This window comes from Lipotes vexillifer, unplaced genomic scaffold (assembly GCF_000442215.2).
Source record: "Lipotes vexillifer unplaced genomic scaffold, Lipotes_vexillifer_v1.1 scaffold201, whole genome shotgun sequence".
In the NCBI taxonomy this organism is placed as follows: Eukaryota; Metazoa; Chordata; class Mammalia; order Artiodactyla; family Lipotidae; genus Lipotes; species Lipotes vexillifer.
In genome coordinates this window covers 263,764-279,386 of record NW_006788159.1, presented here as the reverse complement: position 1 = coordinate 279,386, position 15,623 = coordinate 263,764, and the positions used below count along the sequence as shown (strand labels likewise).

At 35.6% G+C, this 15,623-nt stretch overlaps 1 protein-coding gene across 4 annotated transcripts in view; it reads left to right on the top strand.

Moving 5' to 3' along the window:
• Positions 1-15,623, top strand: part of PTPRK (protein tyrosine phosphatase receptor type K) — a 573,018-nt gene that overhangs the window by 516,728 nt on the left and 40,667 nt on the right. For 3 of the 4 annotated variants that reach the window (XM_007461250.1, XM_007461251.1, XM_007461249.1), the window contains exon 14: positions 13,490-13,628. In XM_007461250.1, the coding sequence (XP_007461312.1) occupies positions 13,490-13,628 (139 nt within the window). The remainder of the gene's footprint in view (positions 1-13,489; positions 13,629-15,623) is intronic. The other variant, XM_007461252.1, reaches the window with a different exon arrangement.

The window sequence follows — 15,623 nt, the reverse complement described above, 5'->3', positions numbered from 1 at the left end:
GAAAAAAAAAAAAAAAAAAAAAATGTACTGTGTAGACAAGAGGATTCATAAGATTGTGGTTTGCTGATGCCATAGCAACATAGTCTTATACTGAGAACATCATCTGTTACATTGCAAGTAGTTGTGGTCATGTGCTTAGAATCGACTTTCAGTTGCTAAAGTTCATGGTGACATGATAGGATATGATATATCCAGATGTTTACACAGCTGTAACAAAGAAATATTTTAGTGTGCTCATATGGCTTGAAATGTTATATATTTAAAGGATTGAGTTACTGTTATGACTTGGAATATTTAAGTAGCTTGAACTTCATGATTAGGTTCAATGCCTGTTTTGAAAACAAAAATATGGATGGACAGAGACTAAAATCTCTGAATTATGTGATTGCCCTAGAGATGTTCTCTGATTGCAAAAATAAGAGATTAAATGGTTCTATTTTAAAATATACTACTTGAGAAGTGATTGTTTCTTTGTTTTTATCATATTTTTGAAAAGAATACTTCCCAGAAGAGTTTTAACAGTAAGCCATAGCAAAATATAGAACGTTCAAACACGCTGGAGGCAAATTCAGTGCTGGAAATAATATGAATGGTAGTGTATTACTCAGAGTTCTCCAGAGAGATGGAGCCAATAAGAAGTTAGTAGGGAAGGGCTACAGAACAGATGAATGGGTCTGAGGTTGTCTGGTCCTCTCTAAAGAGGGGTACTGGTTTCAATATACACGTTTAAGTCATACAGATGCCCAAGTGAGTGGTAACCACTGATCTCTGATAGAAGTTCCCTGCCTTCCTCTCAGTTCTTAATTGGAACACTAGTATAGCTGGGCACCCTCTCTGTTCCTGTCCAGAGGTGGGTGTCTTTACTTAGCTACACAGAACAGTAAAATATGTTTATTCTTACCATGGTGTGCTGCGTAAAATTGCCTGTAGATTCTCTGATAAATTCTAGTAGTTTTTAGAGATTAGTTAAAATATAATTCTAGCTTCATACCCTATTAAAATAACACTTTTTAAAATTTGATACTAAATTTATACATTTATTGTATTGCAGACATAATAGGGAATCATTAATCTTGTCTTTTTCTTTAAAAATGTTACTGGAAAACAAGAGGATTTATAAAGATCATAGTTTGCTGATCCATTTTAAAAGCCAACTGGCTTTCCAGATCCAAGGAAATGGAGCAAATCAGGCCCATCCCTTCCCACCCATGACCCACCCCATTTTGTTCCACCAGATTAAATGGTTCAAACTGCAAGCAACATGGTTATTCAAGGTCTTGTCCTGAAGGAAGACTGTAATGGTGAAGAAGGGATAAATAGGGGAATTATAGCTGACTTAAGTATACTTAGTTCCTTTACCATCAGTGAGAAGCATGCTTCTATACTTAGACCTTCCACAAGAGGTTTCCTTTAAGGACACCTCTCCTTCCTTCCCCATTCTTTCCTTCTTAAAGCTACCCTGAGAGTCTTCAGACTCTCACTACTTCTTTTAGAAACCATCAAGTGTGTCCTCAGAGGAATATGTCACACTTGGCATCCTTCTTTCCTGCTACAAAATGAAGTCCTCAGTCATTAGCCAGATGTTCTATTTCTTCAGGCCTATAAGGCAGGTTAGAGGATGTTGAGAAGGTAAATTCAGGTGGATTATGATATGACTGCAGGAACCTAATTCCGGTGCAGTTTCCTTTCCAGCGAGAGTTGTGTCATGGTTGGTTCCTTTTATGAAATCCCCTGTGATATAAGGATACCTTGCAAAGAGAAGAATATTTTTTTCTTTGAACACAGCACAGTTGAAACCCAGGATTGAATTTGTCTCCTATCAGCATGTTTTTGGGCTCATCATTTAGAATAATCAGACCTACTCATTCCCACTATCCATTGGTAGCAGGTAAACATGTCCATGACTGAGCAAAAAGTTTGTGCTACCTGGGAACTGCCTGTTCACAAGCGAATTCACACTTGTCAAGGCTCATTCATTTTGCTACCAGAGAGGGATGGGTCCAGCTGTCTTGTGTCGATTTGGATTGAATTCCTTTTGATTCTGTGTCCACTGCTAATGAAAGAGTAGTGGGTGGAATTTTGCCAGTTCACCCCTTATAAATGCAGCTTGGAAATCACAGGTGCAACATGGGTGTGCAGGTGAGAGTGGAGAGCTTGTGTGAGGCACACACACACACATGCACACACACTACTGCTCTTGTTTTCTACAGACTCAAGGCTAAGCTTTTGGAGAAATCTCACAGATCTAATATGATATGGAAAAGAGATGTGGAGCAAACCGAGTGAACCTTATCTAGAGGAAATGAAAGGAAAAGAAGTTGAAAGAAGGAAATGAAAGAGTTAAAACAGACACTAATCTTTTTTTTTTTAACATCTTTATTAGGGTATAATTGCTTCACAACGGTGTGTTAGTTTCTGCTTTATAACAAAGTGAATCAGTTATACATATACATATGTTCCCATATCTCTTCCCTCTTGCGTCTCCCTCCCTCCCACGCTCCCTATCCCACCCCTCCAGGCGATCACAAAGCACTGAGCGAGCTGATCTCCCTGTGCTATGCGGCTGCTTCCCACTAGCTATCTACCTTACGTTTGGTAGTGTATATGTGTCCAGGCCTCTCTCTCGCTTTGTCACAGCTCACCCTTCCCCCTCCCCATATCCTCAAGTCCGTTCTCCAGTAGGTCTGCAGACACTAATCTTTATTCTTGCAAAATGGAAGGAATTATTATGCTGCAAAAACCAATAAGAAAAACAGAGTAGAGCCTATGATTTTACCTGATTTTTTGCTTGTAATTTCACCTTGTTCTTTGTCAAGGCAATTAGAAATCAATCTTCAGTTAAGAATCTTGGAATAATTGTTAGTATGCACATGATGTTATTATTAATAATTTATTGACTATCTTTAATGATCACAGTTCCTCAAGTTATACTTCGTTGTTCAGATTTTAATCTTTGCTTTACCTCTGTTGCCCTTTTCCTGGCTTCTGCTGATCCCACTATTGAGTTCAGTACAGGTAAGAGAAGTTCAGTATTCTTAAAGAAGAACAGTGTATTGAGGATGGGATTTTATGAAGTAAGTGTCTTATCTCTGTATCAGAGCATGTTGGTTTATGTAGTGATCTCCGGTCCTTAAGGTTAGACAGGATCTAGCACATCATCTACCAAGTGTGTATAAACTTTGTAGAAGAGCACCATTTTCCTTTGAAACGTTTGGCTTTTTCTATATCCCCAAAATATAGAAACGTATTAGGTTGGGGGGATTGAAAAAGAAATATGCTTATAAAATCTAAGGCTCCGAGAAGCCCATGAGAAAGAGCAAGTTCACATGGAGGTTAATGGAAGAGTTGTGGTTCATCTTTTGTCCAAGAAGAGCAGATCTGCCAGCGACTACTGAGGACTGGGAACCCAGCTGTGGGATCTGGTCATACTGGGGGACAGTGCCTCAGAGATCTCTTCAGAATAAATGACATTTTTCTTTTTCCCCATAAGCTAGGAGTCCTTGACAGTAGCAGGACTCATTTGGAGTGAGGTGCTTAGAAACCAACTTTAAGGAATTCAAAACCGAAAGTGGAAGTATGTGAGCAGTGGATTCAGTGAGCTTGGAGGTAATTGAAAAAGCAGATATACTAAAGGTCAAAGAAAAATGAGGCCACTTGTTTGAGGGCTCTGAGAATCAGCTCTTAAGGGAAGAAAAGTAAGGGACCAACAGCTGGGATGGCAAACAGGCAAAAAGACAAAACAAACAAAACAAAAAAACCCACCGTGGTTTAAAAATTCGTCACAGTGGAATATAAAGCGAGGAAAAAGGAGAAGAGGATATTTCTCAGGGTGTGGGAGAGCTGAAGCCACCACTGATGGGCATTCTTCTTCTGAGAATGAATTTATACCAAATACATACCTTTTAAAATAATAGGCAAAAAGCTTAGGTAGCCTATTTGCATTTACACTCTAAAACTCTGTCTCCCAGACAGTGTCATGCAGATTATTGGAGGTTAAATCTCTAACTCATGTGAGGGATTTGGAGACCAAGTATTTCCTGAATCCCTACTATTTGCTAGAGAGAGAGAGATGCTGGTGTATGCCCTCAATGAAGAAAAGGTATGGAAAACACACATAGGAAACAAACCTTGATGAACTTTCTTTAAGATTATCTCATTTACTCCTTAGAATATGTATGAAAGAGTATTATTGCCCCATTTCATAAAAGAAACTGATATTCAAAGAAGATGTCTAATTTCCCCCAAGTTCGTATAATCAGTGAATGTTAACCTTGCTCCTCCCAAAACTCCACCCTACCTCTATTAGGCTGTGATTTACAGTACAGGTAAGAAACAGAATCTATAAGGGCATAGGAATTCAGAAGAGGGTGAGATTGAAGAACAGAGGAAGTCTTCATTGAGGAGATAGAAATTTTCTATTGAAGGGGTCCTGTTTAGACAAGGGGAGGGAGGGCTTTGAGTGTAAAAATAAGGCTTATTATCTAGAAGTGTACAACATGTAATTGATTAAAGTGTCTTGGATTTAAGTGTTTGCTAGATATTTTGAGAAGTAGAAATTGTGAAATATAGCCAGGACTTAGGTAACTTTAGACCATCAAGAACCATTTAAAAATGTGGCTTCTAACTGTTCACTCACAGCCAAAAGATATTTTAGGATTAAAACCAATCTCAAATTCTAAAACATTTATTAATAATTTAGACTTTATACTAAATTATCTTAGAAAAGCTGGAACTCAAATAAAATCACTTTTTAATCTGGCTCCTCTGTACAAAATTAAGGCAGGCTATAATTTAGTAAATAAACACCTGTGAAAATTGCACTGCAACCTCTATTAATATGATTTAAACCATGTTGCATGCTCTCCTGAGATATGCCAGATTAATGAATTTTCCAAGGCTTGGTGGAAAATGACCTGCTGAAAATGAAAGTGGGATTCATAACTAAAAGCAGCCAAAAAGCAGCTAATCTTAACCCCATTTTACAAATAACAAAAATGGAAATAGATTAAAGGTAGGTCATATTTATTTTAGATTACACATCCTTATCACATCCACATTTGAGCACTAATAAAGGTTTTCTTTGGTTTCTGTTTCTTTCTCTATTATTTCAAATTATATTACATTCAAGTGTGTGTGTGTGTGTGTGTGTGTGTGCGCGCGCGCACACGTGCATGTATGTGTTTCCTGTTTGTGCTCTAAATGACATATTGGGATAACTGGCCCAGATCTGGCATTCTGAGTTCTGTGCCAACAAAAATGTCAAGTGCATTTGCCTTTTAATTAAATGCAGTGCCTGGATTTTAATATTCCAGATTTTTCCCTGAAGAAGAGACTTTCCTGATCTTGTAGTTTACAGGAGAAAAAAAAAATCACCGACATTATCATGAAGCTTTCTTCGCCAAACAACACCAGAAATCTACATTATCACTTTATAAACATTTCACTTTAAGGTTCAGGTTTAGTTGTTCTGTAGCCTACTTTTATAAACACTGTGTGTGGATACGTGATCCAGCGTTTGTTTTGATTTATTCCTCTTATTTCTCGGTAATCTTCAGCTCAATCTACTTTATTCTTAATAGGCCACTACTACTTGGATGTCCTACACGTAATAATTAGTATGTGGAAAGTGTAGTTCCTTATCATTTACACTTTGCTTTCCACTTCCTGTACCTTTGGCATAAATGTTGGCCAGCTCATTATTCCCCAGGGTCATGGCATTATATTATTGGTCTTCTTATTTTTTTACTTCCCCAAGTTAATTTTAATTCACTCTTGTTATTCTTTGATCACCTGTATTACTTGAGGTTTAAAAAAAAAACATTTTTTTTCAATCAGGTAGACAGCTCTATAATCTCTGAACCCCCTTTAATACCTAGTACAGAGAAAAGGTATTCAAAACATTTTGCTACTGATATGGTACACTCTTCCTTTTCTCAGTAAAAAGCCACACTATCTACCTCCAGGTTTTGTTCAGAGAGATCGTCCCTCACCTTTGAATCTAAAGAGGTCACCATGGTCTTCTGCCTTATCCCCTATTTTAATTCTCAGTGTAGAACTTCTCACTATCAGATGATGCTTATTTACTTGCGTCTCATCTGTTTCACAACACAGGGATGTAAATTGCATGAGAGCAGAGATATTCTCTGTCTTGTTCAGTGGTGAATCTTCAGAGCTTAGCACTGTGCCAGGTACATGCCAGGGACAACAGTTAATTCATTTATTAATGAAAGGAAGGAAAACCATGCCTTCTTCATGGATTTAAGATTCCATTCATCCATCTATCTACTCATGACTGATTTTTTCTAGAAAGGATTTGGTTTGACTGCCAATTTATTTGTACTTTTATCTCTCCAACTTTACTCCTTTCTTATGTTTAGGTAGTGATTGAAGTTGATACCTCTCTGATCTCTTTCTCTCACTCTCTCACTCTCTCTTTGAGTTCGTAGTGGCAAAAAATATTCCTAAAATAGGTGGCTAATCACATTTCTCCCAAGTGAAAGTGCTAAATAGGAGTCAAGAAGCATGAACTATATTTTTAATTGGGTCAATAACTAATACTGTGACCATGAAAAAGCCATTCACCTCTTCTGAGTTTTTTCCTTATCTAAAAATCAGAGTTGGACTTTGATGTTGAATAATTCTAAGAAATGTTTTAGGATGTCAACAAACCAGATACAGTTCTATGCCCCTACTCAGGACCCCTGGTTGTTCCTCTTTTTAGTACTTGGCATATTCTGCTAATAAGTACAATTATTTAAGTACTTATCATTTTGCTTCTAGATTATATACTCTCTAAAGGAAGAGCATTTGTTCATCTTTCTTGTTTTTAGCCTAATACAGTCTTTTGTACCCCTGAGGTATTCAACAAATATGGGATGTGATAAAGAGTAATGTTAATAACCCTGTATTTTTAGAAACTAGACTTCTCTCCATTTGATGCTGTTTATTTGAACACGTATTAGCTATGGTTCAAAAATCTAGATCTGGTAAAAGAGTTTCATCTGAATTTAATTATGTTTTATTTAATTATTACACTTACTGAGACCTTATATACCAAGTATTGTCCTAAGGACTTTATGTATTTTAGCACATGTCATCTTTCCATCGACCTAGAACCTAGGTATCTTTATCATTTCTATTTTACTGATAAGAAAACTTAGGAATACCGTGGTTAAATAACTTAAGATTACCCAGCTAGTGAGTGGCAGAGCGGGGACTGAAACCCAGATCAATTGTTTTGTTATAAAAAAAATATAGAGCTGGTACTTATGAGGGGTGCAGAGATGGTCCGAGCCCTATGTCACCTCATGGTTACTGGCAGAAGCTGATGCAAGTTCTCTTTTTTAGATGAAAGCATGATCAATTTAGGTCTGCAGGATTCTCACAGACTAACATAAAGCAATTAACTCACAATCAAAGGTCCCCAAGCATTCATGAAAGTAATTCACTGTGAGGGATATAGCAGAAAAAACAGATCTTAATTCCCAGAGGACTGCAGGGATTAGGATTGTCAGGTACAGAATACAAAAGAGCTAAGAGCTGTGTACAAAATATTTAAAGAAACAAAAGTGCAAATCATAAAGATTAGCAAGATACTATCAGGAGTTATTAAACAAGGAACCATTTGCAAAGAACCAAATGGAACTTTTAGGAAGAGAAGCACAATTGTTCAAATTGAAAAATAAGTCTTTGGCTGTGGCTGGACTACTTTGACAGCAGCTTTAACAGAAGTGAAGGGATCATTTATCAGCTGGACTTTAATCTGGAGAAGTTACTCATAGCAAAACATAAAGAGCAGTCAAGATACTTCAGAGGAAAAGGACTAGGCATGGAAACATGCCCATCATATTTTATAACATACTATGGAGCCTAAAACAGTATGTCAGTACAGAATATTGCCTCTTGGGAAATAATGGAAAATCTGGAAACTGAATTCCTCCGTTTATATAATTTGGATATAGGACAGAAGTGGTTTTGTAGATCATTGGATCAATTGAAAACTTGTCCACAGATAACTGGATATTTATGTCAGGTGGAGGGGCCTGAAATACCTTCTTCCTACTATATATTATACTCAGAGAGCAATTCCAGATAGAGCCAGGGTTCAATATGAAATATACAGTTTTAAAACTTTTAGAGAAAAAAGAAGAGATTGTTTTTACTAATTCAAATAAATGATTAATATATTTGACTTCACTAAAATTAAGGACTGCTATTCATCAAGATACTATATTTAAAGTGAAAGAAATGTCACCCACTAGGAGGTATTTGCAACACTTATAACTGACAAAGGATTAGTGTCCACACATAAAGTATTACTATAAACAGATAAGAAAAAGATGAAACCCAAATGGAAAAAATGGGTCAAAGTTGTACACCAAGCATTTCAGAAAAGAAGTACGTATAAATATTTCAAATAAGTATCTCAAAGATGATTTTAGTAATCAAATGCATATTAGATATCATTTTCTAGCACTAAATTGGCAAAAATTACAAAAGTCTGATAATACTAAGTTTTAAGATGTAATTTAAACAGAGTTTACATACACTGCTGTGGGTGTGTTAAATCAGTAACAATTTGGCATTATCTTGTAAGGTGGAATATTTGCAATCATATAATAGTTGCAGTCAAAATCTGCTGGATGCAATCCAAGGGAGCACAATTTGCTAAACCCTGGAATAGATCGAGGAGTATTTCAGTATTTGGGGAATGGCTGATGCTTTTAACTGATTCGGGTTGTAAGATACCCTAAAGCAGTGGTCCCCAACATTTGTGGCACCAGGGACTGGTTTCGTGAAATACAATTTTTCCACGGACGGGGTGGGGTGAGGGGTTGGTTTAAGAGGTAATGCAAGCAATGGGGAGCAGCAGCTGAAGCTTCACTCCCTCGCCCGCAGATCACTTCCTGCTGGGCGGCCCGGGTGGGTTGGGGGCCCCTGCCCTAAAGTAATTGTCAGTAGATGAGATTGAAAAGGTTGATTAGAGCCTCATATTGAAAGGCCTTATATGCCATACCAAGAACATTTACCATTCCTCTTGAATGGAAAGCAGTTAAAGGAGTCATTTAATCACATTTGCATCTTAGAAAACTCATTTTGGTGGCAATATAGAGGATAAATCTGAGGAGGCCTACATGGGAAGCAGAAAGGCTAAGTGAAAAAGCAGGATGACTGGGTCTTGATCTGAGGCAGTGAGAAGATGGAATGGAGAATTAAGGACAGATTTCAGAGGTAACTTGGTAGATAGACTCCACTGTTTAAGAAGTAAGAGAACACACTAAGTCTCTACTTTACCCAATTAAATAAATTGAAATGGGAAGCTTAATGGAAAATCTATATGTAAAATTAAATATTTGCCCTTCATTAAACTACTGTGAAATAAAAAATAATATTTTACATGGTTTTTGACTTTTAAGTACATTCCTGAAATGTGATACTTATTTCTTTTGCTTTTTCAAAAAGTATTTCTGTTATTTCTTCAGGATTTTATATAACATTTTGAACTATGGTTTTAAAAACAAATTCAGAGAATCTAAGACTACAAAAAGTTGCCTTAAGCAGTGTGAAATTAAGTTTAAATATTTGTAATATTAATCTATACTTTAATTTCATAGTGGTTTAAAGCCTCCATAGACTTCTGCACTGTTATTTTCCACATCAGAAATTTTCAGATAATACCCATATCTTTATTAAACAAGAACAAAAATTATATTCTAGTTAATTATTTAAAGAAAATGTGTGACATATAGCTGTTTTCCCTTTTCACCAATATAAAACTCTGACAGACCCTGTGTTTTATTCAATAATCTAAGACAAGTTTCATAAGATCACATGACATGATGAAGCAAAGTGACTTCAGAGAATCACTGAGTTAAATAATGCATGCTTCAAGATGCCCTTAAGGCTTAGACATCCACTGCGGCAGACTATTTAATTAATAACATGCACTTTACAAAACTCATCATTATATATTTATACAATAGACTGCTAAGATTTTTTTAAAACTTTTTCAGTAATGTCAGTTCCCCTATTCATAATTTTTAATTTTTATGTGATGGGCCCAAAGGGCTAACATCTAGGCCATCTCTACCCAGGGCAGCAGCATCTACTTCTGCTTTCCACTACAAGTGTTTCAGTTTATAAAAAATATTTCCCGTCATTATGTCACTTACTATTTCTAAAAGCTATATAACATAGGCACTGTTATTATTTTTATTTTTGATGAGATATTAACTCTAAGAGATGCTAACTTGCTATTGCCACACAGCAAATAAGAGAAGGAACTAAGAATTAAAATAGAGTCTTGCTGATATCAAATCTCCTGTACTTCACATGATGCTGGAATTTCCCTGCACTTGGGTTTGGTGGTAGATGTGGCAGACGGTAGAAAAGGTTAGCCTTGTGAAGGAATGGCTAGCAGAAGGGGTCGAAATTTCTAGAGACACTTTAGAAATGTATGTACCAAGTTCGTCTTATGCTAACACCCAGAAAAACAAGATATATGTCTGGTCAAATATATCCTTGTGTTTTTTTAAAAAGACAACTGATTTTCTTTATGCCATTACAATCAACCATAGGCAGGTTTAGTTTTATTCTTTCATTTATGCAACCAATACTTTGTACTGTTGCTCCTTTCCAGGTCCTACTGGAAATACAATGGTAAGCAAAATAAACATGGCCCCTGCTTTAATGAACTTTATTTTAACAGCAGTGGGAAGCCGTTGGAGGGTTCTAATTAGTGGAGTGACATGGTACAGTCTTAGAAAGGCTATGTGCTGCAATGTTGGTTTTGACGTGGATTTAGGCTTAGAGAATGCAGTCAGGGAGATAAGACCGGTGGCAGCTGTATAATTTGGGTGAAGGATGATGTTGACTGGAGTTAAGGCAGTAGCAGTGGGGATGGAAAAAGTAGAGACAGGAGATATTTAGGGAGTAGTAGTACTTTGCAACTAACTGTATGAGGGAAAAAAAGTCAAGTGATCATACATGCCAGTTTGCCCAGGACAGTTCTAGTTTTTGCCTTTTGTCCTGTCATAATAATTGAGTATCCCCCTTTACTTTCAAAAGCATTCCAGTTTGGATGATAAATTGTATGTTAATCCTAGAGATAAGGAGAGGAGGATTCAAGAATGATGCTCAGGTTTCTGGCTTTGAACACTATGTAGAAAGTTGTGTCATTTTCTGAAAGGTGACACACTAGGGGAAGAACTGGTTTGAGGGTAAGATTATGAGTTTAGATTTGTATATAGTGTGTTGAAGGTGACTTTCCTACATTGAGGTGCAGACATATAACAAGAATCAGATGACCATATGGGTCAGCAGTTCAGGTTGGAGGCCTTAGTTAGAGATATGTGAATACGGTATCTCTCTCTCTCTCTCTCTCTCTCTCTCAAAATATCTTATTGTATGTACCCTTCTTCTTGCAGTGATGTGAGATGATAAAATGCCTACCTGATGAGATGAAGTGAGGTAAATGGCATAAGCATTATGTCCTAGTGTTAGGCTACTATTGACCTTCTAACGATGTATCAGAAGTAGGATCATCTGCTTCAGGTGATCCTGAATCATGGAGCCATGACGAAGTTGATGGTTGGATGTCAGGAGCAGATGACGTGATGGTTGGGGATCCTGGGTGGGAAGGATTGGGATGGTGCGAGATTTCATGCTACTCAGAACAGTATGCAAGTTAAAACTTATGAAGTGTCGATTTCTGGAGTTTTCCATTTAATATTTTTGGACCACAGGCAACTGGAACTGTGGAAGGTGAAACTGGTTAAGGGGGGACTACTGTGTATTGATTTGAGAGTGACCAGCATGGATGGCAACTGAAGTGACAGAAGTGGATGAAACTACAAAGCCAGAAAGTATGGAAAACTGTGTCAAGAGGTTCAAGTTGTCGCTGAGGAACTCAAAGCAGCACCCAGTTTTAAGGGAAACAAGGGAGGGACTCACAAAGGAGATCTGGAAAGGAAAAGCTAGAGTCATTGGAAAACTGGGAGATGGCCAAGTAATGGAAGCCCTAGGAAAGGAGTGTTTCAAGGAGAGAGTGGATAGCAATGTCAGATGCTATCAAGAGGTTGCATGAAATAAGAAAAGTTGTACATTGAACTCAGTAACTGGTAAGTCATTAGAGATGGTTGGTGGCATTGGGAGACATAAGCCTGATTATAGGATTTTAAGTAATGATTGAAAAGTGAGTGTGAACAATTTTTCAGAATTATAACTGAAGAGGAAAGAAAGCATTAGTGAAATACCTGGAGATTATGCAGAATTTGCAGGACGATGGTGTCTCTAAAGCCGCTGTGAGATCAACTAATATATTGTACTTAGAGGCTTCTATCTCTAATATCCATCATGAAGATGGATTGCATTTGTATGATTGCAGCTATTATGTAATTTTAATTTTTATTTAAATTTATGTATTTTTAGGTATTTGTATATTTTTTACCTAAATGTTTTAGGTAAATTCTTTTTAGGTAGTGGGAGCAAGGACACAATTTATAAAGTTGCTTTAACTATTTTTGCCCAAAAAATGCATCTCATAAATTTGCTCCATAAAAATAAAATACTGCCTTAGTTTTTTTCCCACTGTCCAAAAAATTATGCTGCTCTAGGTTTCAGAACACTGGGAACTCTTTGAATATTCTTTGGCAGATAAAAAAGGTAAAGATTTATGGCAAAGGAAAGCATTTCTAAAAAAGGTGCTCCACATTGCCTTTGTGTACGTGCATAAATTATAAACGGGGTTCAGGGGTGCAGTCACTATAATAGCTTTTTGCTCTCTTTGAAGAAAATAGAAAATGCTCACTTAGGGGCTACTGGTTGTGTTTCCATTAATGAACCTTCTAAGGTTGAATGATTTTAAATAGGATATTTATGTTCCTTGGTTTAGCAGGGCAAGAAGTGGGAGAAATACATGTGATTAAGGTATCTAATGTAAAAAATTTGTACATTTAATAAAAATGCTGTTAGTAATAATAATAATAAGTCATAGCTAAAGACTTTGAGGAGGATTCACAATCAAGGGAAAACAACCACCAAATCATATGTTCCTGGAGAATTTGTGTCCCAGACAAATGCCGTTGACACTGCTTTAAAGGCCCAAGCACAACACCTTGCATTTTAGTGGAGAAGTGATTATTAAATGAAGTGATAAAAGAATGAATCTCTAAATTTGACCCTGTCTCTTTCCACTGTACTATTTGCTAAAACTCCTTCTTACTTTTAAGGATACTTGGAGAAAAACAGTTCCCTTTGATAGTTATTTCTAAGTTTTAATTTTTTTATGTTAACAAAATCTCTCTTCAAAAGTTTCTCTTTACCATAAGTCTCTCATGCTGGAGTTTAGCATGCTACTGTTTTTATATTTTCAGGTTATCTTTATTCAAATAAAATAAGTTGTCTTTTTGTGGTAAGCTTTAGCTGGGAATAATTTTCCTTTCTGTGATAATTAGCTGCTTTCAGTAACTTATATTTTTGATTCATTTAGCAGCAGCAACAGAAGAACCAGAAGTGATTCCAGACCCAGCCAAGCAGACAGACAGAGTGGTGAAAATAGCAGGAATTAGTGCTGGGATTTTGGTGTTCGTCCTTCTGCTCCTAGTTGTCATATTAATTGTAAAAAAGAGGTAAGACCTGATTTTGTTCTGTCCCACCCACTTACCATATGTCACTGTCACTAGTTTTGAAGCACTTTTTTGTTTCCCTGAGTGCTTTTAAATTAGAACACACAACAAGAATTGAATTTTAACAATGTTGCCAGCACCTGGGTCTGTTTCTTATGCTTTGTAAATAAATTCTTATTGGTTATTTGCAGTTTAATTTTGGATATAAAATATACTTTTTGTCAATTTAACCTTGAAATTAATGTATGAATTTAAATTCCTCAAACGCTTGAGTTATTAACGTATCTTATGTTTTGAAGCATTATGTATTGCGAATGGCAAAATAAGAGTTTATTATGATATTTGGGTTATGGTCTATGAATTATTTTGTACTCTTACTCTGTTTTTCTAAATGTTGGCTACAAATAAGATGAGAATATGGGCATTATTTTACAAAATTGTATATTAATATTCACTGACTAAATATTTCAGCACTTTAATATGAAGTCAATTTTTTTTAATTGAGCATTAGTCTTTTATACTATATCAACCAATATCGCCATCTTCTGGAATTATATGAAGATATTAAGACCTACAGGAATTTAAATTGAATTCCATTTGGGAGATTAAGGTATACTTCTACCAGAAAACATTTCAAAGAATACAGTTTTTATAACTTGAACTTTTTCCTATTCCATAAAGTGTCGTTATCTGTAAGGCATTGTTTTAGAAATTAATACAACTCTCCAATCTTTCCAATTGTATGTTTTAAATAATATTAAAATTTGGAAGGATTTAAAAACAAATCTTTACAGAGTATAGTCCTAAAATACCTTGGTGTATAGAAGTGTTTGTCATTCATTAATTATATTGAATATAATAAAAGATGTTGCTGACATTATAGTAAATCATATAGTGTACTATTTTGATTGTTATTTTGTACTCAAAATAAATCATTAATAATATAGATAAGACTCATACTACATGTTTAATGATTCCATGAGAGTTTATTTTAATGTATTGCCTCTTTACAATTATCCCCTGGAGATATATATGTTGGAGAAGACACATCTGCATTAGAAACATTAGGTATGCATTGTAGTGTTTTGTGTTAAATTAGCTACATACGTGCTTTCCCCAATAGTGCTTTCTCTTTTTGCTGTTGTCTACCTCTGTGGTTGGAAAATACATCATATTTGAGACAGGAAGATTTAAGTATTTTACTAACACAAATTTGCTAATCAAGATCAATAAAATCTTTGAATATAACTTTCAGATCTTATGTTTCTATTTAGTTTAAATTTATATTTGGAGAGTTAAACTAAACAGTTTAGAGAGTTAATTAAACTTTGCTTTAGAGTTAAAATTACCTCAGCCACTTCAGATTGGATATGAAAACATAAAAATGGCCTCTGGTTATGTCTTCACTCAGTTAGAATTGGGTTAAACTTACTGATTTTATTGGTTAATTATTTGAAAACATTTATTATTGTAGCCTTTCTTATCTGTGGCCGTCTGTTTTAAAAATAACCAAAAAATTGAAACATAAATTTTCTAAAGTACACCAAAACAATCTCTAAGCATGATTTTTTTTGTGTGGGTAAAATGCTCTGACAGCTCTCTAAAATTGCCTAATGCATCAAATTCTTTTTCTGGTTCATATTTTAAATGGTTGGATAAGTGAGGCTTTCTATTAAAATGTTTAATGTTTGAGTTTTCATAATTATGCTTTAATTGATTGTCTTCTACTAGAAAGTATGCTAGGGCTTTTGTTTCTCTTCCTCATCACTACCTCTAGGACTAGAGAAGTTGCAATTTTATAGATAGATGAAGTTACTTGTTTAGATATATTACCTTCTAGTGTGTAATATAACTAAGAATCCCTTACTTACCTAAGAAACTTTGTAATGACTTTTAGTTGTATGTAGTGTGTCACACATATATTGTGTATGACAATCACAAATATGTTTATTATACATACACAAAAGCATAGATACATAACAGTATTGGTTAGTATCA